Genomic DNA, 26,615 nt, shown 5'->3' on the forward strand with positions numbered 1-26,615 from the left:
GTTATCAGTATATTCTCAACAAAAGTGTTGTTCTGGATAGGAGCTTAAATATAGGTGGCTCGGGTGTCTTCATTGGGTCATTTATCAGTTGGAAACCCCTGCAAAGGGATAGTGGAATATCTTTGACAGCGCAGCTGACAACGGTTGCTATGGAGCTGACAACAAATCGGCGAAGACCACACGCTAGTTAACATTAGCCGAATACATTCAGGTTTTCAACTTGCATTTCTATCGTAGTTCACTTAACTAGTCTTATCTATCAACAAGTGTTTGTACTAATATCTTAAAATCTGAAAAGGTAATCTCGGTAGAAAAATGTCTGACGCGCTTTTATCCGAGGTTGGCTGGGATGAAGGCTTTGCCATTCCCGTTGCAAATGCAGAAAACAAAGCCTTGGAGGATGAGGTGAGTATCGCTTCAACGTAAACATCAAGTTTTAAGGTCTATTCAACATAACACGAACGTTACTTAGATAAAAGGCAGCTAGATCAAATAAGTTAACTGTTAACGTTATCTGGTGGTATTGCTACTGTCCTATCGATATCAGAGACCTTACATCGCTGTTGATATGGGCTTAACGTGAACGTTACTTGACCTAGCTGCAAAACTACTAATTTTACGTGTCTTGTTAACGTTAATTTGTGGCTAAACTATGGCTCCTTTGCAAATATTTCTGCTCATACAGCTTCAAAGGAAACAAAGGGACAAGACAGTCCTAGAAAATAAACTGGCCGAATATAAGGACAGGATTAACGCCATGACTGAACATCTGAAAAATGTCAAACAAGAGTTGTCACACACTCAGGTAACGTTATGTCACTCACCACCATTAACTCACCCTGCCCTTTCCCCAAGATAGGCTCTTCTCACCAGTGATGATGACTGTTGTGTTTACAGGCACTGTGCAAAGCCAGGGAGAAAGAGACTGACACAGAGAAGCATTTTAAAGCCCTGGCAGAGAGAGAGATGGGCCGCCTGCAACAGGAGATTGCACAGCTAGAGAAAGAGCTTGGCTCATTAAGGGAGAAGCACACGGCTCAAGAGGTTACTCCAAACTTCATCAGCTTCAATATTTTTCCTCATTGTCCATTGTGTCTTTAGCCATCCTACAGCCAACACTATGTTGTCATAGTTCTTGCATAACCTTTAAGTGCACAATGTAAACAGCTTTCTCATGCATCCTCTCCACACACTAGAACAGCATATTCAAGACCACTCAAACACTGGAGGAGCTGAGCAACCGCCTGAACTGGGACCAGAAGTCTCTGGATGCCTGGCTGGAGGAGTCCGCTCAAAAGGATGAAGACACCATAGCCATTCTTAAATATGCCCAGCAGGACGAGAGCCGAATTAAAGTGAGTTGAGCAGGTGTGCTACTGCACCACCAAGCATGAAATGAGAGCTTTGTTCTGAAGCTGCTGAAGTATGTGAGTTGGTGGGTATACATGTTTTGTTTTTTTTTGGTGGGGTGGGGGGCGGTAACTAAAGAAAAATGCTGTCCTTGTTTTTCCATTTCAACAGGAGCTGACACTAAACATTGAAAAGTTGAACCTTCAAGCCAACCAGAAAAGAAAGGCCCTTGACAATGAGCTGACTGAAACAATAACAGCACAAGTTAGGAAATGATCTTTTTTCTCTCTCACTTTATTTCTTGTCACATACATTCTATGTCAGTACATACCCATTGCAAGGGTGGCTAGATGTTGTTTGTGAGAGAACTGATGATCTGCGGTTGTGAAACAGATTGGACTGGACAAAACTGCTGAGAACTTCCGCCAGATCCATGCTGAGAGGCAGGAGCTGATCTGCCAGTGGGAGAGCACCATCGAACAAATGAAGAGAAGGGATCAGGAGATGCAGGACTGCGCAGCGGTAACCAGCAGATGGCACTGTAGACTCAAACACAGCAACAGTTGCAGCATTTCATAGTGTGAATGGTGTTCATAGGTAGCCTAGAAATCTAGACGCACCCTAGCGGCCAAAAATATTTTTGCCTAGCGGGATGGTCTAGGGTCGCACCGTTGAGGACAAGCCTGCGCCAGGCTCGAGTTCAGCCTAGCCAATCAGAACGCTCTATCTGTGTACGGAGTCCTTGAGCCCGAAGGCATCACGCAATAAACAAATCAGAAGCAACGTAAGGCGGGTCTTGGCATCTAACTTATCTTTCACACACAACAGCGCCGACTCCGATAATTAGATTTAAAACGTTCTCCTGCTTGCTAGATTTTCTTCACTGTTAATTCGCTGTTTCTCTTTGAGTTTCCAAGTTAACATTTAGGCTGCTACGTCTATCATTGTTGCAGAGCTGTGTAACATCTATTTGCCTCTGTCTTGGCAAGTTCACTCTTGAAAAAGCGACTCTAATCGGAGCTGCCAAGTGTCACGCTTTGAGTGTGATAGACAGTCAAAAAAAATTTCGACGAACGCATCTCACTGTCGCTTGCAATTTTCTGAAACTTGGCAGCCCTGTTGCCGTTTTCCCGACCGGCTACGATTGGTCACAAATGCTGGCCTATTACGTGCAGAGGCAGTTTGAAAGACAACTGTTCATCCCACCCACAGGCTTCAACTCTGTGAATGGTCCGACCCCAGACTATACATTTCTGTGTAGTTTGGCTTGCCAGGCTAGTTCATAGGAGTAGTGAGCCGCAATTTCCAGTCTTTCCTGGAACTTTGAAGGCCTTTAGCAAAAATTCTAAAGATTAAGGAAGGATTACTGAAATATTTAGATATCTAACCAGTTAGGTTAACATTTTAAAGCATAAAGGGTCAAGTTTTAGTGATTAGTTTAGTGATTAGTTTAGTACTTCAACATGACTGGTCTCTGTCATTGCCATTAGTCACGTGTTGAGTTCTGGAGTTGAGCGATACCTGCCGTCTTGACAGATGATCACCAAAGTTAACCAGGAAATCCGAGAGAGGCACTCTTTGATCAAAGAGAAGACAGCCTTTCTGGAGAGCGAGGTGGAGAACAATAAGGAGTATGAGAAGAAGATCGGCGCGGCTGAGAGGCAGGCGGCCAAACTCAGGCAGCATTTTCAGGAGCAGGAGGAGAACCACACACGGCTGCGTGACGAGGTGTGGCTTTACCAGTGGTTACATGATGCACACATACTGTACACGTATCTCATACGAAAATGCATACATTAGACACACAGTTCCACAAAGATACAGCCACATACACACTCAGATACAGGTATACTCCTTATAAGTAAATGTACGTTTCCATTTACTATCATCAGCTAGAGCCATAGGTATTCCACCATGACATTCCACAATTCACTGTGTATTTGTAGTGTGATCTTTATCAGTTTGTCTTATCAACAGTTGGAGAGTCTGAAGGGTATTGTTGACCGAGCTGCGTCAGATGTGGAGAATGTTAGAGCTCAAATAGCCAGCATGAAAAAGGACATCCAGGACAAATCCACCAAGTAAGCAACAGAGTCTCACATCTCTTTAGTATCAGTGGATTGTAGTCATCAAATTCTGCCATTAGACAATGGTACAACAACAGTACTACTCTATCAGTATACAGTATTTCATAATGTAATTGTGAGTAATTGTTCAGTTGTATGGCTATAATTTCATATAATTGTTTTTTTTTAATGATTTATTGAATATCCAAGGAAAACCCATCTCCGAAATGTAATGATGGTTGAAATGATCTAGTTTAACACTTGAAAGTGCCTTTGCTCTAGAGTGAAGGATGCCAAGCTCCATAACGCAGCCCTGGAGGAGAAGCTGGCCTCTGTGAATGAGGCCACCATGAGTGTGGAGGAACGGGCTGCCCAGATGGAGCAACTTCTGAAGGAGGAGGAGCAGAACATCAAGGTTGGTGCCGAGGATCATCATTGCACTAAGCCACCTTACCATCAGGGGGAGACAGCTTTGTTGACCAATGGAATTGTCACCTAGTGAATAGCACAGTGCAAACATAGCAGTGTTTCATTGGGTTTGGTGTTTGTTTGGGTCTGTTTGTACACATCAATATGTGTGCCCTTGCCTGCCCTTGCTCGCATAGTTCTGGTGGTGAATTGCCGTGGTTCTACTCTTGTGCAGGAGGTGGACTTGCTGCTGCATCGCCAGAGGGAGGCGGTGTTCCGCAAAAACCAGGAGCTCCAGGCCCTGCGCCTGAAGGAGAAGGACTCTGTCAGCGAGGTGTCTGGCAGCAAAGCCGCCATCTCTAACTTGGACAGCAGGATTCGCAAGGTGGACCAGAACACTCTCAAGCAGCAAGAGATCATATACAGCCAGGTAAGCCCACACCAAGCCCTGGGGCAACGCACCCCTTTGGGAATGCAGAAGGATACTTAAATTTCGAGGTTATTGATGTAATCTCTGTAAATAATCCAATGAAAATGAGAAAATATTTCGATTTCTCTGTCAACAAGTCCTGAACATCTTACCATGGCAATGGTGTGTGGTGATGACTGAAATGATTCTGCGCGACCACCAATGTATGGCTTTGAGTGGGCAGTGCTGACCGCTTTCGCTGTTGCCGTCCCTGCCTCCTCCACAGGACTTCCAGATCCAGCTGCTGGAGAGGAAGATGTCCCGTCTACAGGGGGAGGTGAACACGGAGGAGAAACAGGACCTGGAGAAGAGGGTGGAGGAACTGAGCGCCACGCTGGAGGAGAGGAGGAAGACCACCACCATGCTCACCACACAGCTCAAGAAGCTCCAGGTCTGACCGCGAGAGAGAGAAAGAAAGAGTGTGTGTGTGTGTGTGTGTGTGTGTGTGTGTGTCTGCATACGTGCATGCCACATTTGTTTTTGCATTCAGAGGACAATGAGTATTAGGGTAATCATTTTATCAACTTACTCATGAAGCACTGCTCACCTTTCCAGACACTACTAAAATAAGTGGCAGGTGGAATGTGCTACTTTGAGGGACAGGTAGGTCAGAGGCAGAGATGGTACTATGGCATGTTAATGTGTCTGTGCATTTGTACAGGACGACATCCGCTGTGTGAGGAAGGAAATGGAGAAGACGGGTGCGGAGAAGCGAAACCTGACCACCAAGATCGAGGAGCTCAATCTGTTCAACGACACTTCAGACAAAGAGCTCAAGAAACTCCGACTCAAGAAGCAGGTATGCCTGAACCTCCAACAGTTTTAGCAGCAAGTCTGAAAGGGAGGGGATCATAAAGTTGTCGACACTTCAGCATCTTATTATTATATAATCGGTCATCACTACAGCAGACTACATTTGTCTGATTACATTGCTAGCAGCATATTAGTGTAAAAAGAAGAAAAAAGACACATTATGGCATTTACATCTTCTGAAAAGACAGAGGAACTTACTGTACCATAATAGAGACATTGTGCAGGAGTCAGGACTGGACTGAACAAAGCAAAAAAGGATCTATTTTCTATTCCTCTTTTTTTTAGAAAGATAGATCACTGAATTGTCATTGCATTACACGTACAATGAAAGCATAGATTAAATGGATTAAAAAGACCCATGCATCTATCACTCACATAAATGCAGCTTACATAAATCAACATATGTAAAATTTAAATGAAAATTTGAGTAATTTCCCGACGTAAAATCGGCATAATCGTACAATCGAGTTTGCGGGAACCCAAGTACCCTAAACCTGACTTTCTCCACCCTGTTATCTGTCTCTGTCTGCTCTGCCGTTCTCTCCCAGGACACCATGGTGGAGGACAACATCCTGAAGCTGGAGATCAAGCGGCTGAGGGACCTGCTGTACGACAAGGCCGACGGGGTGCTGTCCCTGGAGAAGCGCCGGCTCCAGCTGCAGACGGCCATGAGCGAGCGCGAGGAGGAGATCAGGGTCCACGGCGAGATGCTCACCAAGCAGTTCAGGATCACGGACCAGGAGCGCCAGGCTCTGAGGTACTCAGGGGCGGAAAAGCACAGCTCATTTTGGAGCTGTGGAGGATTAGTTCTTGATTATATCTTGGATCACATTCATAACAGAAGGTCTAAAGAAGTATATGAATTAATTGACATATGCAAATGTGTGTTTTAGAAACTTTTTTGATGTTGTGGGACCGTGCATGGCCATTTAGTTGATAGATAGATCTATTTTATGAGATGGTTCCTTGGCTATTTTAGAGCCGAGCCTTTTAGTGGGGTCTCAATGTGCACCGTATGTGTGTGTGTCCCTGTGTTAGTGCTGAAGTGCACGAGAGGATGTCCAAAATTGACAAGATGAGGAAAAGATATGAGATCTTAACCATGCAAGGCCCGGAGGAGGAAGAGGAGAAGTCTCAGGCCTTCTACGTCATAAAGGTGCGAGGGACTTTCCATTTCCTTAAAGTTTTCACGGACCTTACGCGGGCCGGTCAGGGTGTTGCCCATGTATGCCTTAAACTGATGAACTGGCAACTATTCCGTGTACTGGTAAAACGGGAAAAGAAAATGCAAAAATGCACAACATTTGAATGCCATTGAAATGGGTCAAAGCAGGTACAAAGAAAGTGCTGATGATGAATGAAAGAAATTATGATTTTTAAAATGATGATTTTTACATCATTGAAAGCAGGAAGTCCAACATTGAAATTCGTATTTCTCCCATCTCAAGGCAAACTGAGGGAATGATGCACGATCATTCAAAAACATGACTGGTTTTCTAAAGATATAAAGCTTAATGCTAATCGGTGAAGTGTCCCTTTAAATGGAGGAACTGGTATTATTTTATTTTGGAATGAAAATTCCTGTAGTACATTGTGCCGCTGTGTTTACACGCATATAGGCAGCCCAAGAAAAAGAGGAGCTTCAGCGCCAAGGTGACACCCTCGATGCCAAAATTCGCAAAGCTGAGAAAGAGATCCTCGCTCTGGAGAACACCCTCCATGTGGTGAACAGCCGCAATCACACGTACCGCAAGTCCTTCAACAGGGTCACCGAGTCCAGTACGTATGAGGGCTGCTGCAGGCCTCGGCTGTATTGGGGCAGCTGTTTGTTTGGGTTTGGATCACATGTTAATGCTGAGCTAGAAACACAAGAGACATACCTTTGAAGGAATGAACACAAGTCCCTAGTTAGCATACAGTAAGAGATGAAAAGCAGGGGGATAGAAAACATCTGGGACACATTGAATGCTTATGTGGGTGATTGATCATTAATTTGAAACAGATTCAGATAAGTCATTTAAGCAAACACATATGTTTTATTGTGTGTGTGTGTGTGTGTGTGTGTGTGTGTGTGTGTGTGTGTGTGTGTGTGTGTGCGTGTGCGCGCAAGCAGGTGAGGAGTACCAAGAGAAACTGAAGCTAGAAGGAGAAAAAAGAGCAGCTGAGGACAAGTACAGATTAAAGAGATGCCAAATTAAAGAACTCCAGGAGGACATTCAGGTAGTTTGCTTATGTCTAGCTTCCTTTTTAATGTTCTATCCAATCTCTTATTTTTCTGCTGTTTGATAATATATTTTTGATCGTCTTGTATCTACTTGTTTGTAAAAAACGTTGAATTACAAAAAATTAAATAAATCTGGCTTGCCTCATTTCTGCCGTTCCTTACTGTAAGAACCAAACCTGAAAATATTCAACTGTCAATTCATGGCAGCATTAAACCTGTGATGTTATCCATGTACTCAACAGAGCATGAACAATACCCTTGAGATTCTTCTGCAAGAGGAGACGGAGCAGAGTGGGAAGACAGAGGAGACTCAGTCCCGCATCCTGTCTCTGAACAAGGAACTGACCTCTCAGAAAGAGAAACTGGATCGGGTCAACAAACAGGTAGGACTCATCACACGGGGCGTCAACGTTCAGAATGAGGGGTCTGACTAGATACAATGTGCTGAATTCAAAAGCGGGTTAGTAATACAATGCCCAATACAGACTCCTAAGTATAGTATTTCATCTTCCTTCTGGTCACATAATTTCAGTTCAAAACTGTATTTTTATTTAGAATGCTATCAGCAGTCTGCGTTGTTTGCAGGTTTAGATTAGATTAAACTTTGTCATTGTTCAGAGTACAAGTACAAAGACAACAAAATGCAGCTTGTGTCTAACCAGAAGTGCAAAAAAAGCAGAAAAGTGCAATGTGATACGCAAAGTGTAGACGGGGATGTTGATGGGCAAAAGTCTGCACAATGTCCGCCTCCGTGTTGTCCCTGTCAAGGTTGCCATGGTCGTGGACACCTCAACAGGCACAGGCAATGGAGGCATAGGTTCTTTAGAGAGTCATGGTGAATAAACACCAAAACCTTTTTGCCTGCAATAGTGTACAAAGCTCAGAAAAGAGATCCGCTCGACCAAGCAGACCACGGAGAAGACGTTTGAAGAACGGGACGTCCAGCTCCGAGAGCTTAAGGACCTGAACAAGAAGGTCAACCACATGCTCCTGGAGGCCATGGATGGCAGTCCTGATCTGGAATCAGCTCTAGTGATGTACTTCACTCAGGTATCTTGTGATGGCATGCGGCTCTGTCATATCAGGATACAGAGTATGAATCACAAACAGATATTCAGTCATTTGTTGAGTTTTTATTAAAGTAAGTTTCCTCAAACTTAGCTCCATAAGACCTCATGCAGAGTTTCAGTGTATATAAATACAAGGTGCTCACCTCAACAAGATCTGCCATATTTCAAAAACCAAAAACCCAGATAGGCCTTAAAGCGTAAGTTTGGCGGAAAATGAAAATAAAGCTATTTTCTGAATGAAAATACATCAACTAAGCCGTGGAGGAAGTAATTTTCGCTCATCACGCAGTACAGAGCTAGCACTGGCAGGAGCTACAGCCCAAAATCGCAAACAGTGGGTTAGCATGGGGCTTTCAGCCATGCGCTTTCAAAATCGCATTTTTAAACCACTAACATTGCTCAAAACAGCGGCAAACCTCGTCAGCAGCTTGCTCTAGGTGTCGACACATAAAACGAAGCACCAATCAGTCTGTAAACTTGGGAATAGTCTGTATACACGTAGAATCAGTTCGAGACCGCAACCCAATCTGAACCACAGAAATGCCACCCGAGATTCACACGGAAGCACGGGAGTTATTCACACGGAAGCACGGGAGCTATTCCAAAATCGCATTTTTAAACCACTAACATTGCTCAAAACAGCGGCAAACCTCGTCAGAAGCTTGCTCTAGGTGTCTACACATAAAACGAACCACCAACAACTTGGCTCACGAACCCGACGTTTATAAAAGAAGACGCGTGTGAGATCTCGCGTGACATTTCTGTGCTTCAGATTGGGTTGCGGTCTCGAACTGATTCTACGTGTATACAGACTATTCCAAAGTTTACAGACTGATTGGTGCGTCGTTTTATGTGTAGACACCTAGAGCAAGCTGCTGACGAGGTTTGCCGCTGTTTTGAGCAATGTTAGTGGTTTAAAAATGCGATTTTGAAAGCGCATGGCTGAAAGCCCCATGCTAACCCACTGTTTGCGATTTTGGGCTGTAGCTCCTGCCAGTGCTAGCTCTGTACTGCGTGATGAGCGAAAATTACTTCCTCCACGGCTTAGTTGATGTATTTTCATTCAGAAAATAGCTTTATTTTCATTTTCCGCCAAACTTACGCTTTAATAAGGGGTTTGGGTTCCAACTCCTCCTTGTTGTAGCCAGTTGTCTGGTAGTGCATGTGCCGGCTGCAGTATTAGTGTTTAGTGGAGACCTTATTTGTACAGTCTGGGTGCAGACCGTCTAAGGCTGATCTTGAATGGCATGTCTTAATTTGCAGGCCGATCTGCTCCTGCCGTCCCCTGGATCTGCTCCAGGCAGCCGACAGGGCTCCAAGGCCAGCTCCGCTCGCAGCTCTGCCTCCCTCAGGTAACATCTCTGGCCTTCGCTCCCTCCTTCCCTTCCTCAGAATCAAAGGCTTGCAAATCCCCTTACCGTGCCAAACACACTCACCAACCTTGTCTCTCTCTGTCAGAAGTAGAGCAGCATAAGCAGTACATCTAAGACCAATTAAAGCAAACAGCACTTTTATGCCCAAAATGTACATAATTCATAATACATGTGTGAAACAGCATACAATAGGTGTGATGCTAGCATATATTACAGTATTAGTACAGAGTGCAAGGCCTTAGACATGGTCTCCTATGTCTGTCATCTTCTACACTAATTGGATGTGCTGCCTAAAGTATGCTTCCCCCTGGCAAATGCAGCAGCAGAAGCCATATTTATTTTAAAGAGTTTGTTTTGGGTTAATGTTCTCCACCCCTCTGCTCCTCAGGTCCTCAGGCTCCTCCGCCAGCAGTAGCCCCCGGGGCTCAGCTCTGCAGTCTCCCCCAGTCAAGACCCTGGAGCTGGGCCTGGGTCTGTGCACAACGTCCCCACAGAGTTCCCGACCATCCAGCAGCGGCAGCAGCGGCAGTGTCAGGACTGCACAGCGCAAGAGCCCTTAGATAGGCAAACCTTCAGCCCATGTAACACTGCCTTTTACAAACATTATTCATTATTCATACATTATTCATAAAATTCACCACATGAATTCAGCCTATACAAGGAGTGTATGTTTTATATAGAACCAAATAAAGCCGATTGTTTAAGATTATTTGAATGAAATTACTTGAATAAATACATTGTTCTTATGTCGGTGAAGCTATGTTGTTTTGACTGTCTTCTACAGTATATCCATGAAGAAATCAGTGAAAATAAAAGGGATTGAGGGCCCTATCATGCACCCGACGCAGGGTCGCACAAAGAGCAACGCAAAGCTTAATATTTTTATTTTACACCCAGTTAGTGGCAGATTTGTTTTACTTTTATTATAACCCTGTGCCCAGGGGCATGGTAATTAGCAACATAAGGTGTGGTCTTGCACATGAGCCCCCAGTCAGTGATGAATTTTTCGCTATGTGGTCCACTTCCATCAAACATTGCGCTCACATATGTGTCAACGAACGAACAAAACAAATCTAGAATTCGCTATCTTACTAAAAATCATTAGGCCACTGACCAAGAAAAACATGGTCTATAGCATATGGTGAAGACACGGTCATGAGCAGCCCAACAATGAGGCAGGCAACCACTCATTTTCAGGATGAATAAGTTATCTGTAGGATTTTTTATGGTCATGCAAACATTAGGCTATTTGGGTAAGTTTTCCTTTTTTTCGGGCTATGTTTTCCCCTTGTCAGTCAATAGTGAAAGTAAATAACTTCTGTTTTCTGCTAGTCACACATACTGTAGGTTTTAGGAAAGCAAGTAGGCCCACTGGGAATTGTGCAAGCAGATTCCTTCAGATACTCTGACTGTCAAAATACTAACGGGTTGTTGGATGCTACCCTGCTGCTAGCTCTTAAAAGAGAATGACATTCTCATTGGTTGAAAAGAAATAATGCCCAAAACACCCATGACCATGGAACCCTGGGGGGGTCATTACAAGATGTTTGTAGGTGAATATCCAGAACACGTGCTCATTTTACTAAATAGTGCACTCATTTTAGTAGCTTGTGTTCTCATTTTATTTTGTAAAATGAGCGCACAATGTAATAAATTGTGTGCACAATATAGTCAAATGTGTGCATGATTCACTAAATTGAGAGCACAATTTAGTAAAATGAGCACACGGTATACTAAATTGTGCACATAATCTAGTAAAATGAGCTCACAATTTTACTAAAATGAGTGCACATTCTCTCTATATACAAATATCTTGCAATAACAGGGCTCTGTGCATGACTGATAAAAAGTGTGCTCTGTGCATGACTGATAAAAAGTGTTAAAGTGAAACACTGGTTTCCGTCATGGTCATTGTTGGCAAGACCGGAGAGACCAGATTTGTTGTCTTATTATTAGCATGGCTTTAAATGCAGGGTGTAGGGTTACGCTGACGTTGCCTTTGGACATAAAAAGGTGCACTTCCTTATACATCACCGAGAGGAGCATAATTACATTCTTGTGTCAGAGTCTAGCGTCGAAGTTATGCTTCAAGGAAAAATGATCCGTGTACTGCTTTTGGTGGGGCTCTTTGGTTACTCTGCTGGGCAGTCCACTCAAGGTGAGGAGCAAAATAATGTGACCATCTAGGCTTATTGAAATATTGTAATGATGTATGAACTTAACTTCAGTGAAAATTGTCACAGCTCCAGCAACTTGGGATGCTGTTCCTTTGACAACTGAGTCTCCTACACCTGAGACAGGTAAAAGACTGATTGAATTCAATTCCATTACGTTGATCGTGCCATTATGATATAATGACTCTTTATAATGACTTAGAATATCATGATTATATGTCTCAAGGTACTGTATGAACTTAACATAAATATAAATTGTCACAGCTTCAACAACTTGGCCTATCACTGCTGCCGCTTTGACAAATGAGTCTCCTACACCTGAGACAGGTAAAAGACTGATTCATTTAATTCAAGTCCATTCGTTGATAGTGCTGTTATGATATTGATAGATAGATAGACACTTTATTCATCCCCAATGGGAAATTACAGTGTTTCAGCAGCAATACAAACACAACATTCAACATATACAGTACATACAAACATACATACATACAGTTATGCTTGATGACTCAATATAATGAATATAATGGCGTGAACTTGTGTTACCAATCTGTTATTCACTGATTGGGCGATATTTGTATAGCCAATAGAGGGTTTTTTGTTTTTTTTAAATCTAATGTGAATGCAGTGTGAGTGTGGAGTTGGCTAAATATCACCTCTACTATCCACATCAGGTCTCCCAGTAGTCGTGGCACTGAGAGTTGTTATCCAGTCACATGAAGCTATGAATGCAACAACTGTGCAAACCTCTTTGGGCAAGGTAAGGTCATGTTAAGATTTGCAGCTAGGCTTCAGTAGACAACTATTACGTTAGACTCATAAAGTTCTAAATCCTAAGAAAAAGCATAGGCCCCAGACAGTAAAAAAAGACGCTATTCACAAAGATGGCAATTTTTTTTTTTTAATTTTCAGATCGGAGCCCTCCTGGGCACAGATGTCCAAATATCAGTGAGGAGCATTAAGCGTGTCTAGTTCTCCACATCCTACTACACTATGCACAATGAAAGATAGATGACGTTATATGAATATTCCTCTGGGGATGGGCTGTTGCTTGAAACAAGACATGTTTATGCCATGCAAGGGTGACACATTGTTTTCATACCCTTTGCATCCTGAAGGTTGCTCTATCACCATTGAGAGTGAGAGAGAGTGCGTTGCTGATTGATTTTAAATATTTTGTTGAGTTACTTACTGTCTAGTTGTTGGAATATTGATAATAATAAAGATTTCCCTATTGTCAACACAAGTTATTTTGGTGTTGTTTCAAGGTGAAGACTGGCATTTATTAAATTTAGACGTATCTGTAATGTGGTTAGGCGACTGTCATTAAGCTGCTGTAATTCAGGAGATTGACCATGTGCTTATGTCCATTCCTTTGTTTCAGTCTTTCACAGCATTTGTTTTTTTTCTGGAGAATATGTTGCTGTTGTTATCCAACGAACATTTGTGTCTTTAGTGAGTGAAATATCATATGCCAGTGTTCTCCCAAATTCAGAGGCCCTGTGTTAACAAAGTCATGGAGCATCATGAGTCAGAATAAATTGACAACATTTTTGAGGGAAATTGTTCATTTGACACATTTGACCGCCAACAGAACTGGAGCATTATGAGCAAAGTTGAACAAAATGACGTTGGCAAATTTTGATATCAAAATACAAACCACATAGAACATCATGAAAAGGAAAACAACCAGCAGGGCATTTTTGTCAATAAAAAATGCAGACTCTACAGATGAATCTCAGATAAGGGATTGATTAAAAACCATAAGGCGTGAACAAACCACCTGCTCCCCTTGATTCTTCAGACAGGCATAAGAAACTATACGGTATTGTGCCATCTAAATCTTAAAGGAGATTGTTTAATTTGTATTCACATGATCATTAAAAAAATACTTTCTTTTTATTTATGACAATTTTATATTGGAATATACACTGAAATTATGTAAAGTGTGATGATTCTGTCAGGATGAATCCTGAACTTTAGGTTAGCTAACCTAAAATATAAACTCAAAAAAGTAATTAATAACACAACAGAACCTGCGATCATTGAAGTATAGTACCAAGGTTTATACAGTTGTATGATGTGTTAGTTTACATGCAATATGTTTATTGAATATGTCTAATTAGTAGATGCTGCAGTTTGCAGTGGAATGTTCCAGACAGATCCACTCGTTAGTGTACTCTTTAAAACCTTCAACCTGGGTCAGTCCACTTCCTGTGAAGAGAAGAAACAGATCCAATTGTTTTTCAATGTTTTCCATAGACATGGCAAACAAAACAATCATGGAGCACAGCGTGCAAACACCATCATAAAGGATGACAACATGTTACAACCGTGTTCTCACCATCAATCAGGTTGTGAAGAGTGCAGTAGTTGGTTCCATTATCATCAAGCATGGACCAGTTCTCAGAGACTGATACACCCTGTTATAAAAAGAGATCCAAAAGATTGTCCAAAGAGAGTCCAAAAGATGATTACACAAGAGCACACACACAATTAGCACGAGAATTATTACAGTAACACACACACACACCAAATAAATGGAATTTGAATGGGTTTACTTTCTGAGTTTATTCGCTTAAATAATGATATTAACACTTCTCAAAACTACTGTTGATTTACTCAATGGAAAGTCCTTTTGCACCTCTTAAAATGACAATATATGACTCCGAAAGTGAGACTTCAGTAAACATTTACAGAATACTTTTTTTAATGAAAAATGTTTCAACACCAAAATCAAAAGTACAGTATTGTATGTAACATGTAGGGCCCGGCTGATATGAATCTGAGCATCCTTTGTCTGTTTTCTCTTACCACAACTCTGCATGCACTGGAGGTCTCTGAAGGGTAAAGGGTGAAGCTCAGCTCTTCCACGTTTTGGCTTAGACGGGAGGTGTGCAAAGCTTTGATGAAGAATCCAGAAGTGAACTGCAGCTAAGTAACAAATGTGGACAGGGATTAAAAATGGAGTGCTTTTCTTTTTGCTTCATTCTGAGTAGGAGCGTTATATATCCAGTTCCAATGTTACAACGCCTCCTCTCTAAATGGTTACCGGTTAGAAGAACATTATAGAAGAACCGTTAATAATGCTGTTTTGAAAATGACACTGTCTTTAAAAATGTAACTTTGAAAAGACAATTAACCTATTTGTGACGTCTTCAAAAATGTCTGATCACTTCACACAAAGAAATCTCCCTGAACTGTAGGGTTTGAGCTATCTTGAACACAGCCACACAACACTCTTCCATTGACTTCCATTGTATGTAAAACAGTGGCCTCATGTGGTACAACATGGTATTACAAAAGAGCCGGGCCTGCGCAAACTGGTTTGCACGCTGATTGGTGGATTTTAAGAGAATTTCTGGACAACACAGTGCATAGGCATTTACATTATGTCAGAACTGTTATTTATTAACATTTTGGTATGGGTACATTTTGGAGGTTAAACCCCCCCCAAAAAAGACTCCACATTGCAGCCAACATTTCTGCCAATTGCATGACGCTAAACAGAGATTAGGTACCGTTATAAACTGGATTTTAATTTTACAAAGCTATTTAATGTTACAAATAAGTGTTTTTACTCCAGAATAAGACATGTTCTTGTGTCCTTAAACATGTGTCTTCACGACAGGGTAAAATAGGTGTGAAAACTAAATCATCATTCTTACCTCATACAGGCACCTCTCACCACCAGTCTCACAATTGTCCTTAGACTTCCAGGCTTTAATCTGGCTCACTAGGGTCAAAGATACCTCTCGGCAGGGTGTCCCAAACAGCCTGGAGGCAGTCAAATACCTCATTAAGTGTCTGTTTCACACCAAACATTGTTCATCCAAAAGCAAAACATCAGTCATGACAATTGGTTTGCTAAAGGTAAAATGGTTGCCAGTTAAATATCAGTATTGTGCTGCATGTTCACCATGTTGACTACATTATAATAGCTTTCCTCAGCTCTCCTGGAGCACAGAAGATTTATCCAGAGGGCATTGGCCCATGGGAGTCTTGTGATGATCGGTCAATAATTGTGTTGATTCACCGGAAAGTCACGAGGCCATAAATAATTTGTTCAAATATGTGTGTTATGTGTATGAAAAATCCAGACTGATAACGTGGGACTAGCTGTGACCTTTGGACCTGTTTTGCTGCCAGACAGAGTAGGATAACCAAGTTGTGGGCTAAAAAAGTTATAACAGACAACAACATGATTATTTCCATAATGACTGGATGAACTGAGCTCAACGTTTTATTCAGATTTTAAAGGATACATTATTTGATTATTAGACCAAAATTTGTTAGACTTAATATTTCACACTAAACTTACACAACAGAAAGGTCTGTAAAAGGAACAGTTCTGTAAAAACATAGGAATCTGCACAACAGCGGCCTGATAAGTTTGTGGTACTGGTATAGGCCAACAGAATTTGCATAAACTGTCATGCAAAAATGCCCTTCATACAAGGAATATTATATTGTATATTAAAGGGACCGTATCTGTTAACTTAATGTGTACACATATTAAAATGAACATAAGCTACATCGATTTTACGAAATTCTTGATTTTGAGGACAAGCAAATCTGGCTAACAAGCGTTTAAAGAGGCATTTCTACTAAATTCTCCGTTGAAGACAAATCTCAGGTCACACATCAAGTCAGAATGTCCCGGAAAGGAATCATGTACATGCACCATCAGAGGGTTGTTTATTAAAAGACAAGGTTCCTACCATATGACTTTACACTGAGCCTGCATCGGGTCCATCACCACCATCATGATTCCCAGGAACGCAACAGATGCCCCCAACCAGGTCTTCGTCTGCATTTTTACAAGCGTCTTGTATCGCTAGTCCGCTCTGAAATCTGAATCTGCTCCATCTCAAAAACAGTGGTTTTAAAGGGTTGGGGGTCAGGCCGCTAACATGCATGTCTGTGTCTCTGAGCTGTCATGTGGGTTAGGATCAGCATGGCATGGCATTGATTAAGGAAGCCAGAGCTTTATAAAGGGAAGGGCTGAACGGCCAGTAGTCAGGATTACTGTACATCACATCAGAAACAGTGAATTATTCAATTAATTATTATTTATGGATGGGAATCAATATAAATGACTGGATTCTTACAAAATATAAAAAATATACTGTCAAGCACCAGGGAAGTATTATAAGTTATGCACAAGTTCAAGTTGATGTCCATTCTAAAGAAACAGTTAATAGGCCTACTAATTTTTGTTTGTGACTTTTTCAAGGAAGAGCTGCTGACTGTTGCTAAATCAGAGTCCATATTGGCTGCCACTGTTATTTTGATGTACTTTCAGGTTTTTTATGCAATTCAACCATCATATTAATATCTTACAGTTAGAAAAAGAGGCTTCTATAATGTGTATAAGGGTACATTAAGGACACACTCAAGACTCCCAAAACCAGACCTGTGCTGAATCACTCTGGGAAGCAGTCTCCCGTTTAAGGAATTGGGTCACTGAGTCAGCAAGTCCATACACTTTTAAATCAAGCGTGTCTCTTTATTGATACTAGTCCTATTTAAAGCTGGATGATACATAGTACAGAGCTGTGTTATATTTAGACATCAGTCTAATATGTATGCAAAATATGTATGTAGTGTATCTGCTCTAAAATTCTGTAGGTACTGTAGGGATATAGTCATTATGACATTGCAATTTTTATTCCTCACTTATGAGATGGGCCTTGTCAATTCATTTCTGAGAGTGGACACACACATCATCTTGAATTTCCCCTTGGGGATCAATAAAGTATCTATCTATCTATCTATCTATCACTTCTAACAAAACGGAGGATGAAATGGTCAACTTTAAGTGTCACGTGATTATAACAGACAAATGCACAGACTGTTAAGGTCACTCATCTGATCCTGCACAGGAAATGTGTGAAGCATACCATGGGTGCGTTTCATGCAGCGTTTATACGTCCTCCCTCGCTCCTCGATGCCTCGATCCTCACTGATCTACATGATGGGGGGAAACAATGGGATAGTCTATCCAGTGTTAGTTATAGATCAGTGAGAACGCCCCTCGAGGATCGAGCATCGAGGATCGAGGAGGCATAATGAGAGGCACCCCATGAGATAAAATGGGTGAAGGTCACACATCTATCCGTATTGAATAGTTGTAGTTGTTTAGACAATTGTCTGAAGAGAAAGGTTGAGAAAGTTGAAAATATGTAACTAGAATATAGCAAAGAGACTTTGGAAAGAGTTATGTGGCGATCTGTCTGTGGATCTGTCTTCCATATTTGCCATCCAAAAAATGTTCCATTAAAGGAGAGTGTGGAAAAAAAGGATGTATCCATTTTGAGAGCTCAATCTGGAGCGACAGGGTGAGGGAGGGCCTGGTACATTTCCACACATGGTGGAGTGCATGTGTTGAAGCACATGGCTGGTGCATGTTCAGACCCGACAGAGACAATTGCCTCCCAGACTTCCGATACCAGAGACAGTCCAGACTGCTATTTTGAGTGTGGAGCATCTGGCAAAGTATCCAAGGCCTTCGCCGAATGCATTTACCCTGTATGAACCATGAACTTCAACCTTCATTCAGCCAAGCTGGTGGTGGGGTATATGATTTGGTTAACATATGTATTGAAATAGCATTATGAAATATTTATACAATGTCATATTATTCTTTATGATTTTTCTAGATATTTGAAATAATTATTTAACAATAACATCATTCAAATCCTCATTTGGGGAGAAGAATGCCGTACAATATGTACATTTTTTATTTATCACATGAATTAGCACAAATGATCCATCCATAAAGATAAAAAACATTCATTAAGCGATTAGATCAAGTACAACAGTAAAAAACACCTTGTACAAAAGTGAAACCATTCAAACCAGGTACACCTAGGTGCATTCCCTGTTAGGGAAACCAACAGGGTGGGGTTGTGAAACTGGGTCTGAATGGGAGACAAGTTCACTCCTAGAAGTTTGCTCTGGGAAATGTCCCCAAAAATCCTTTCTTCATGTACAGAGGAAGTGTATGTGTAAGTGGCATTTGTGCATACTTTTAGATGCTGTCATATACCCTGAGGAGGTAGTACAATGTATGCAACTCATTTCTTGTGAGAAACATTCTTTTGGTTTAGTCAGTCCTGTCTTTCACTTTGGTATGTTATTTGAATTAAGTCAAATCTGAATCACTGACACTAAACCTATCTATTTATACTTCAAATAAATCTTCAGCTACCATTTATAATAAAATAAAACTACATACACCAAATTATAACAACCATTCTTAACCATTCAGGGTCTCATTAGCATGTTCTCCTGAAAAGTTTTGACATAAAGTTACTTAAAACAATAACAAATTATAACTTTTAAGTTGCAGGTGGGGATTTATGTAAATAATTCATTTACTCGTTGGAACTAGTTCTTAGTGCATCCATTTTCATCACATCAATATGAGGTCCAATGAAGCCACTAGCGATATGATCAACACATTATCATCCGTGTGTCGGTCACTGCCTGTAACACTGTTATCATCTGTATGTCAGGCACCGTCAGTAACACTTCTGTACACATCCACAGTGTTCTCTGGCCTGGCTGACCGGCACTGTCCATTCGGGGCAGGACAGGGCAAGCAGGCCATGCTCCAGGCATGGGCTCTCCGTAGACAGGGGGGGGTGAGGGGGTGGGCGGTGGGGTCCTCCAGCGGGCCTCACTGACTCTTCCCGCTTGGCTCATTCTCGGGCTCCACGTCCAAGTCCGCAAGACAGCAGTAGCACAGGATCTGAGAGTATTTGGTGACGGCAGCTGGCCGCACGGAAAACCAGAAGAACAAAAAGACCACAAGCACCAGAGTGCAGGAGAAAAAGACAGATGGAGGGAGAGAGGGGATGGGTGGAAGTGAAAAATGAAGAGAAAGAGAGGACAGGTGAAAGAGAGAGAGGGGGGTGAGAAGAAGGACAAGGCTGCGTGGTTAGACCATGGGTCAGAATGAAAGCAGATGAAGTCAGAATGAAAGTAAATAAGCCAGTGGTTAAACGTGATACAGTACATCAGAGATCGTTCCTGACTTCCTGGAACAGAGTGTTATAATACGGTGTGAGGTAAGGGCACTGCATGTGGTCCAATCTATCACGTAGCACTTTTCTCCTAACATAATCAACCACTGAAGGCCACCCTGACTTGAAGCTGTCATCTAAGTCAAATGACCGACGTGAGCTTCGGAATGAATGGAGGGAGCCTTCTGATGAGACCCTTGCAGTATACGTCAGGCATGACCCCACTCTGACTTCAATTATTCAGCTTTAGTGCTGGATTCCAACACATCACCATGGTGCCTCCCTATGGATCTCCATGGGAACAATACTAATATTGTGGCCCCAGCTAGACTATCTATCACGCATTCTAACTGACCTTCTGAAATGACAAACATGATCAAAACCCCCACTTTCTTCTCCTTCTGTCTCCATATGTCCCTCCTTCTCCCCCTCTGCTCTCATATTCTAAATGTTTATGCCCATGTGTCTGCTTTAGTGCCTGTATACCCTATCTTCATCAAACAAAACCTAACACTACCAATAACCCTACACTGAGCTACTCCTGCATTGAAATGATCCAATCAAGAGTAATATCAGCTCCTTACCATTCAAGCGGCCAAGGAATTTTGGTCTCCTCTCCTCAGGCAGGTAAATGCACAGGTAGTAAACAGGCACGCCAGACAAGGCAATGCCTATACCTATGAGGGAGTTGATGGTGTCCCCGTAGAGAGGGACGATGACCAGGAAAAGACTGCACACACAGTAGATGAAGGGGAACAGCAGAGTGAGCTGTGAGGGCAGACAGACAGACAGACAGACAGACAGAGCACAGGGGCTGGTGAGGACACAGGTCTCGTTCCGTAGCAGGCAGGTCATCCATTTCCTATCAGCACTGACCACGGGGTCAACTTTCCCAGCAGCTTCTGTGTATTGTTTCACTGACATTCTAAACACTAGGTGGTGTTGAGGGACGTGTCATGCACGTTACTTCAGTGTCAGCTGATGAAACCTGTGTGCTTAAAATTTAATTTCCTCTGTCTGAATCAATAAGGGCTTCAAAATATTTGTTTCAAATCTCAACATGAACACAAACACATGCATCACCAGCTATCTAAATGTGGGAGGAGAAAATCACTGTCACAGTGGGAGTAGTGGGAGTGAGAACTCCATCAGCTCCTAACGACACAGTCCTCTCACATGTCTCTCACCTTCACTGGCCGGTGTCTGTCGGGCTGTGTGATGCGCAGGTATATGAGCCCCACCACGGACAGGCCCACATAGAGCCAGTAGCTGAAGCTGAAGTAGTTGATCAGCTGGAACACGTCCTCCACGCACAGGAAGATCAGTCCCATCACCCCCTGCAACACCACACAACACACAGATGTTATTGCCACAGAACCAGTGTAGCCGTGGGCCAACAGTGTCCAGATTTCAAGTTCCCCACACAGGAAGCTAATGGACTTCTTGTTGTTTTTGCCATGATGCAGTAGTTGTCGTTCACAAAAGAATCGCGAATGTGTCTTGTGTATCAGCTTCAAATGTGTCTAACCAAATGTGATCATGCAATAAATACTCATATAGCATGTGAATAACTTTCCAAATGGCTATCCACACGTGAAAGATGTACGGTAGAATACTACCAGGGCTGTCTGATTAGCCATCTTACATTGAACAGCAGAGCAGGGACAGGTGTGTAACGGTTGGCATGGATTAGGCTCAGACTGTTTGGAAGGTGTCCCTCTCTCGCCCCCACGAAAAACAACCTGTCAGATGGGACATGTGCAGTATGAGGAAACAGTCAGCCAGGAAACACGCTCATCAGAACAGGAAGCCTGAACAGTCATGTGGTTAAAAATCATGTGCCTGGAAACGTGCAACATCTAATGACTAATGATCGGAACAGAGAATGAGTCAGTGGTGGGAAGCATGTTACCTGGAGGCTGCTATGATAGAGGCATTGAGGCCGCCATAGCAGGACATTGCTACAGAGATGGGAATGATCCAGTTGAAAGGGCCCAGGACTTTATTCCCAAAAGTCTGTAAACAGGAACATCCATTTGCATTCAGCTCATAAGGATGAAGGGCTTGTTGACCTATTTTCAACCATTTTGTCCCCAGTATGATGGTGATACATGCCAGATATATTGCAAGTCTATGTCATCACTCATCATTTGCTATGACATTTAAATCAGAATGTGCTCTTGGTTACTGTGTAAGAGATACAGTATACACGCGTGTCTGGAGACTCACCACGGCAACCGCATCACTAGCCAGCAGAGATGGGATGTCCAGCACCACATAGTAGGCCACGTTGGTCAGCAGGTAGATTATTGTCACGATGGGCATGGAGACGGCTATGGCCAGGGGCAGATTCCTGTGAGCACAACATGCATCAACTATACGGGACCAACTCGATGAGCATCTTTGCTGTGTCATGCTTCAAATGTCATCAACCAATGTGTTTCTACAGTATTTTGACATCATTCGGATTGACTTCGGCCATCGACCACCAAGCCAGCATAACTTTTAAAATTGTGCTTAACATTAAAAAGAAACCCACCAGTGCTTCTAATCAGGACAACACCTACTGTAACTAGGAACGCTGTTGCTGATGCATGTGACTGCTGTTAGGGTGGGGCATGTATGGTTTGAGTGGACTATACCTCTCAGGGTTCTTGATCTCCTCAGTGACAAAATTCAGGGTGTCCCATCCGGAGTAGGAGAACAGCGCAGAGTAAAGGGCAAGAGAGATGCTGCCAGGGTCCGTAGAGGAACCTTCAAAAGGGTCGTCGAAGTTCCGAGTTTCTCCTGTTTAGAAACCAGTACTGTGTTACGTGCAGAATTGTCATGGCGATAGAGGAAAGAGGAAATGCAGAGGAAAGTGGAATCTCTCCGTGATTAAATCATTAACAGGGTTCAGAAACTGAGATATATTCAAAGGATCAATTCAATTCAAAGATCAACCGAAAGTGACATGAATGTGTTGCAAGCCTGGGCAGAGGGACACTGAGGGGAAAGCCCCTGTGGTGGTCATCATAAGGATTGCCGAAAGCATTACACACTTAAAAATCCTATAATAAGCAGAAGTAAAATCCCATTGTCCTAATATCAAACTTCCTCTGGGAAAGTTACTTCCTGTTTGAATGTCAGAGTCAATGGGTGCCTCTCCTTTGTCTTTTATACATCCTCCCTTCCTTCTTCGGGCCTTGTCCTCACTGATCTAGATAAAGAATGATGGGGCGTCAACAATAGGATAGTCTATCCAGTGTTAGTTATAGATCAGTGGGAACGAGCCTGGAGGACCGAGCATCGAGGATCGAGGAGGGATGTTGAGAGGCACCCAATGAGTGTACTATAACCACACATTTGCACATTACCATGGAGATCTCAGGACACCCCCACAGTCAACCTGGAGCCTCACCTGAGACAATCTTAATGATGCCAATAGTGATGATGAGAATGAGCGAGGCTAACTTGGCGTAGGTGAAGAGATCCTGGACCAGCGTTCCCCACTTCACATACGCACAGTTGATGAAGATCAGTATACCTGAGGGAAAGCATGCCGACGTAAGTCAACGGTCATGAAGAAAGTGTGTTTGTTCCTAAACCATTAACCTAAATCACACTGGGTTGTTAGTGCACCATTTTTAAGTCCTAGCCGCTAGCACAGAACATTTAGCATGCTACTGAAAAGAAATTAATGTCAAGTAATGAATAGTCTTTTATGTCTCACCTTTTGAATAGGTAAATATCTGACATGCAGGAATGAGGGGCGAGGACTGATACACTGCCACTTCTTACTAGGGACAGATTATGACAGAAAGCAGCATTGGCAACCTGCTGAGAGTGCTCCTGGTGGTGTGTCTGCACAAACTTTACACTTTCACAAGTTGTTCATGTAATATAAAGAGGTGACGTATGTGGTGATGCAGTCAGTTACGTCACATTACCGTAATTTCCCGACTATTAGCCGCGGCTTATACATTGATTTTGCAAAATTTCTCCCGCTATGAGGATACTACAGGGGGCCAGTTAATATGGTGTTAAAATGGTTTTGTTTCTTTTGACTTGCATAAAACACTGTCCTGCGGCTTATACACAATGCGGCTTATATGCGGGAAATTACTGTAAAAGCTTAATGTATCTTTATTTTTTTTTCTCTTAAAGTGGCAGCCGTCTATTGTTACTCCAGCAGGCAATTGTGACTATTATAGACTGGTATTTGGCACCCACACACTGTAGGCCTACCACTGGCACAACAGCTTATTCTGATTGACTGTACAAACAGGCTAGAAAAGGAGGGTTGCCCATGGCAGCTATCTGGATAAACAGCAGAATGTGCCTTCAGGTGGTGCACCCTCTTTATGGTGGGTTAGTAGAGCTCATAGATCAATTAAGGAAGTAGTCACGTTTCTTAACACGAGCCCTCCCTTCTCACTCTCTGGCTACGTGCATGTGTACATGTTCAAGAGAGATACAGAGAGCTCAAGCAGACTTGGAGAAAGTGATGAGAGGGAGAAAGGCAGACCGAGAGACAGAGGGAGAGAGAGGAAAGATTGAATGTATCGTAGAAGCAAGAGTATCTTTTCAATATCATCTCAGCTATCATTCGTTCTTATTTCACAAAGGGAACAACTACACAACTAAATGAAACAGGAGTCAAATACAGATTGGAGCGCAGGAGTGACCTAATATATATTTACACTTCTCAGTAACTTCACCCACATACTTCCTCTCACAGACGAAATGGGGCAGTGGCACCGAGAGTGATGCTGAATCAGCTGTAAGGGAATGAGCTTGCAGAAAACTTCTCTTAAGCTGCACTGCTGACGTCCCAGATGAATCACAGCAGGCTATGACACTGGTAACGCAAGGGTGGGGTCTCTAACTTGAATGATGGACAAAGTGCAGTTGCACTAAGTTTAGTTAAATAACTAGGCAAAATCTGTTTGCTAATTTGACATCATGGGTAACACCTCAATCACAAACATTCAATGTTCCCACATGCAACACAATAGCTATAGTTCAAGCGTGAGAACTTTACTTGATGACGGACTTTGGACTTCACCCACTTTTTAAATCAGGGCCTACAGCCTCAGGAGAGATGAAGAGAACCGCAGCCTGTCTGATTTTAAACCAGTCTAATCTTAAAACACTTGCCATTTCCAGTGCATTGGCCAATCCAGTATTGTACAGTACAGTACAGTACAGTACAGTACAGTCAAATACAATACAGTACAGTATTGTATTTGATGTACATTGTCTCTATCGCTTTAAGAAGTGCAAAGCAATGGTTATGTATGACACATTATTTTAAAAGATAATGGTGGTTTGTATGTAATCTATTCCCAGTCAGCTGGCACTCTGAGGTACTCACACAGACACGCTGCAGCGATGAGCCGGACCGAGTCGTACGGTGGGTGGCAGGTGGGGTATAGCGCCTCCACCAGGTAGTTGGCGAAGGTCAGTGAGATGATGGCTTGGCTGGCCGGCTCCACCAGCAGGATGGAGGTCCAGAGGCGAATGAAGGCCAGGAAGCCGCCAAAGGCCTCCAGAATGTAGGCGTAGCTAGCGCCGGACTTGGTGATGGTGGTGCCCAGCTCGGCGTAACACAGCGCGCCGAATACCGAAAAGATGCCGCCCAGCGCCCAGATGACCAGCGACAGCCCAAAGGAGGCGCTGTGCATCAGGACGCCCTTGGGCGACACAAAGATCCCCGAGCCAATCATGTTCCCCACGATCAGGCAGATCCCGTTGCCCAACGAGATCTCCCGCTTCATTCGCATCTTCTCACCCTCGCCCGTACCAGCCTGGGCCTTCAGGTCCGGTTCAGAGTCGGCCCGGGAGGGTGGGCACAACGTATGGGTCATAGCCAGCAGCTTCTGCTTCATGTTGGAGGTCTGCTGGATCTGAGGAGTGGTGAAGCAGCTGAGTGTGAGTGCTTGTGTGTGTGACTGCCTTCTCAAAGGGGCTATTTTGGCATCGCATGCCATCCTCTTTGGCATGCCCTCTCCCGTGGCACACTATTGTCTCGTGGACACACTGGCATGCCCTCTCCGTGGCACACTACTGTCTCGTGGCCACACTGACCTTGTTCGAGAGTGACTAAGACGGGCAAAAACTACAAATATTGAATTAAATTGAATGTCCGGCCAAGGTGTTCACATTATTTTTTAGAGTGAACACCCTGCTTCTAAATGATCAGCATTTAATTATAACCAATTATTATAACCATTTACAGATAAACACTTTTCAAGTACACTTGAGGCATAAACAGAAGGGCAAACAAAGTACAAAAGCAGGCCGTTGTCCAAATTTGTGGTAAAATGACATACCTTTGTCACAGTGTTGCACAGTTTGTCACAGAAGAGTTGAGAAAGTGAGTGATGCAATATCCCTGTATGAGAGTAACATCCAAGCAGTCCAAACGTGGAGGGATGTATCAGCAATATCCGTTCAGACTGCTCCTATGCTGAGAGAGACAGAGGTTAACCCCAGACTGGCTGGGTTTCGCAATCCTGGCTCCTGCTTCTCTCTGGGCTGTTTGTGCTTTGCCGTCGGCCTCTCGTGTTGCCCCCTTGTCTATTTCTAGAGGGTGCCACTCAAGGGTGGCTCGCCAAACCTTCCCCCACACGTTGATCCTTCATACTGGGAGTCAG

At 43.0% G+C, this 26,615-nt stretch overlaps 3 protein-coding genes across 5 annotated transcripts; 1 reads left to right on the plus strand and 2 right to left on the minus strand.

Annotated features, from left to right (window-relative positions):
- Positions 1 to 106: 106 nt before the first annotated feature.
- Positions 107 to 10,529, plus strand: ccdc39 (coiled-coil domain 39 molecular ruler complex subunit). The gene is made up of 20 exons (XM_062530486.1): positions 107 to 405; positions 686 to 805; positions 898 to 1,044; positions 1,197 to 1,355; positions 1,522 to 1,614; positions 1,744 to 1,872; positions 2,887 to 3,078; positions 3,328 to 3,431; positions 3,699 to 3,831; positions 4,060 to 4,254; positions 4,520 to 4,684; positions 4,955 to 5,092; positions 5,655 to 5,863; positions 6,145 to 6,262; positions 6,726 to 6,885; positions 7,220 to 7,326; positions 7,573 to 7,713; positions 8,201 to 8,380; positions 9,664 to 9,752; positions 10,162 to 10,529. The coding sequence occupies exons 1-20, from the start codon at positions 316 to 318 to the stop codon at positions 10,331 to 10,333; spliced, it is 2,841 nt and encodes a 946-aa protein (XP_062386470.1). The 5' UTR covers positions 107 to 315; the 3' UTR covers positions 10,334 to 10,529.
- Positions 10,530 to 13,915: 3,386 nt separating this feature from the next.
- Positions 13,916 to 16,007, minus strand: wu:fc46h12 (uncharacterized protein LOC568958 homolog). Of its 3 annotated transcripts, none has more exons than XR_009938005.1 (5): positions 15,867 to 15,953; positions 15,616 to 15,724; positions 14,762 to 14,881; positions 14,292 to 14,370; positions 13,916 to 14,161 (listed from the first exon to the last, which is right to left on the minus strand). XR_009938005.1 is itself a non-coding variant. In XM_062530494.1 (5 exons), coding segments are annotated over exons 1-5 (402 nt in total). In that variant the 5' UTR covers positions 15,881 to 16,007; the 3' UTR covers positions 13,916 to 14,069. The 3 variants fall into 3 exon arrangements, 2 of the variants coding, with proteins under 2 accessions (XP_062386478.1, XP_062386474.1); XM_062530494.1 differs by having other exon boundaries at positions 15,879 to 16,007; XM_062530490.1 differs by having other exon boundaries at positions 15,616 to 15,988.
- Positions 16,008 to 18,659: 2,652 nt separating this feature from the next.
- On the minus strand, positions 18,660 to 26,525 carry LOC134074828 (Y+L amino acid transporter 2). The gene is made up of 10 exons (XM_062530513.1): positions 26,292 to 26,525; positions 25,334 to 25,865; positions 23,378 to 23,503; positions 22,620 to 22,764; positions 22,207 to 22,330; positions 21,890 to 21,993; positions 21,623 to 21,719; positions 21,165 to 21,314; positions 20,562 to 20,745; positions 18,660 to 19,726 (listed from the first exon to the last, which is right to left on the minus strand). Exons 2-10 carry the CDS (start codon positions 25,845 to 25,847, stop codon positions 19,632 to 19,634), a joined length of 1,539 nt encoding a protein of 512 aa, XP_062386497.1. The 5' UTR covers positions 25,848 to 25,865; positions 26,292 to 26,525; the 3' UTR covers positions 18,660 to 19,631.
- Between the last annotated feature and the right edge of the window lie 90 nt (positions 26,526 to 26,615).

Source organism: Sardina pilchardus, chromosome 2 (genome assembly GCF_963854185.1).
Source record: "Sardina pilchardus chromosome 2, fSarPil1.1, whole genome shotgun sequence".
NCBI classification, from domain to species: Eukaryota; Metazoa; Chordata; class Actinopteri; order Clupeiformes; family Clupeidae; genus Sardina; species Sardina pilchardus.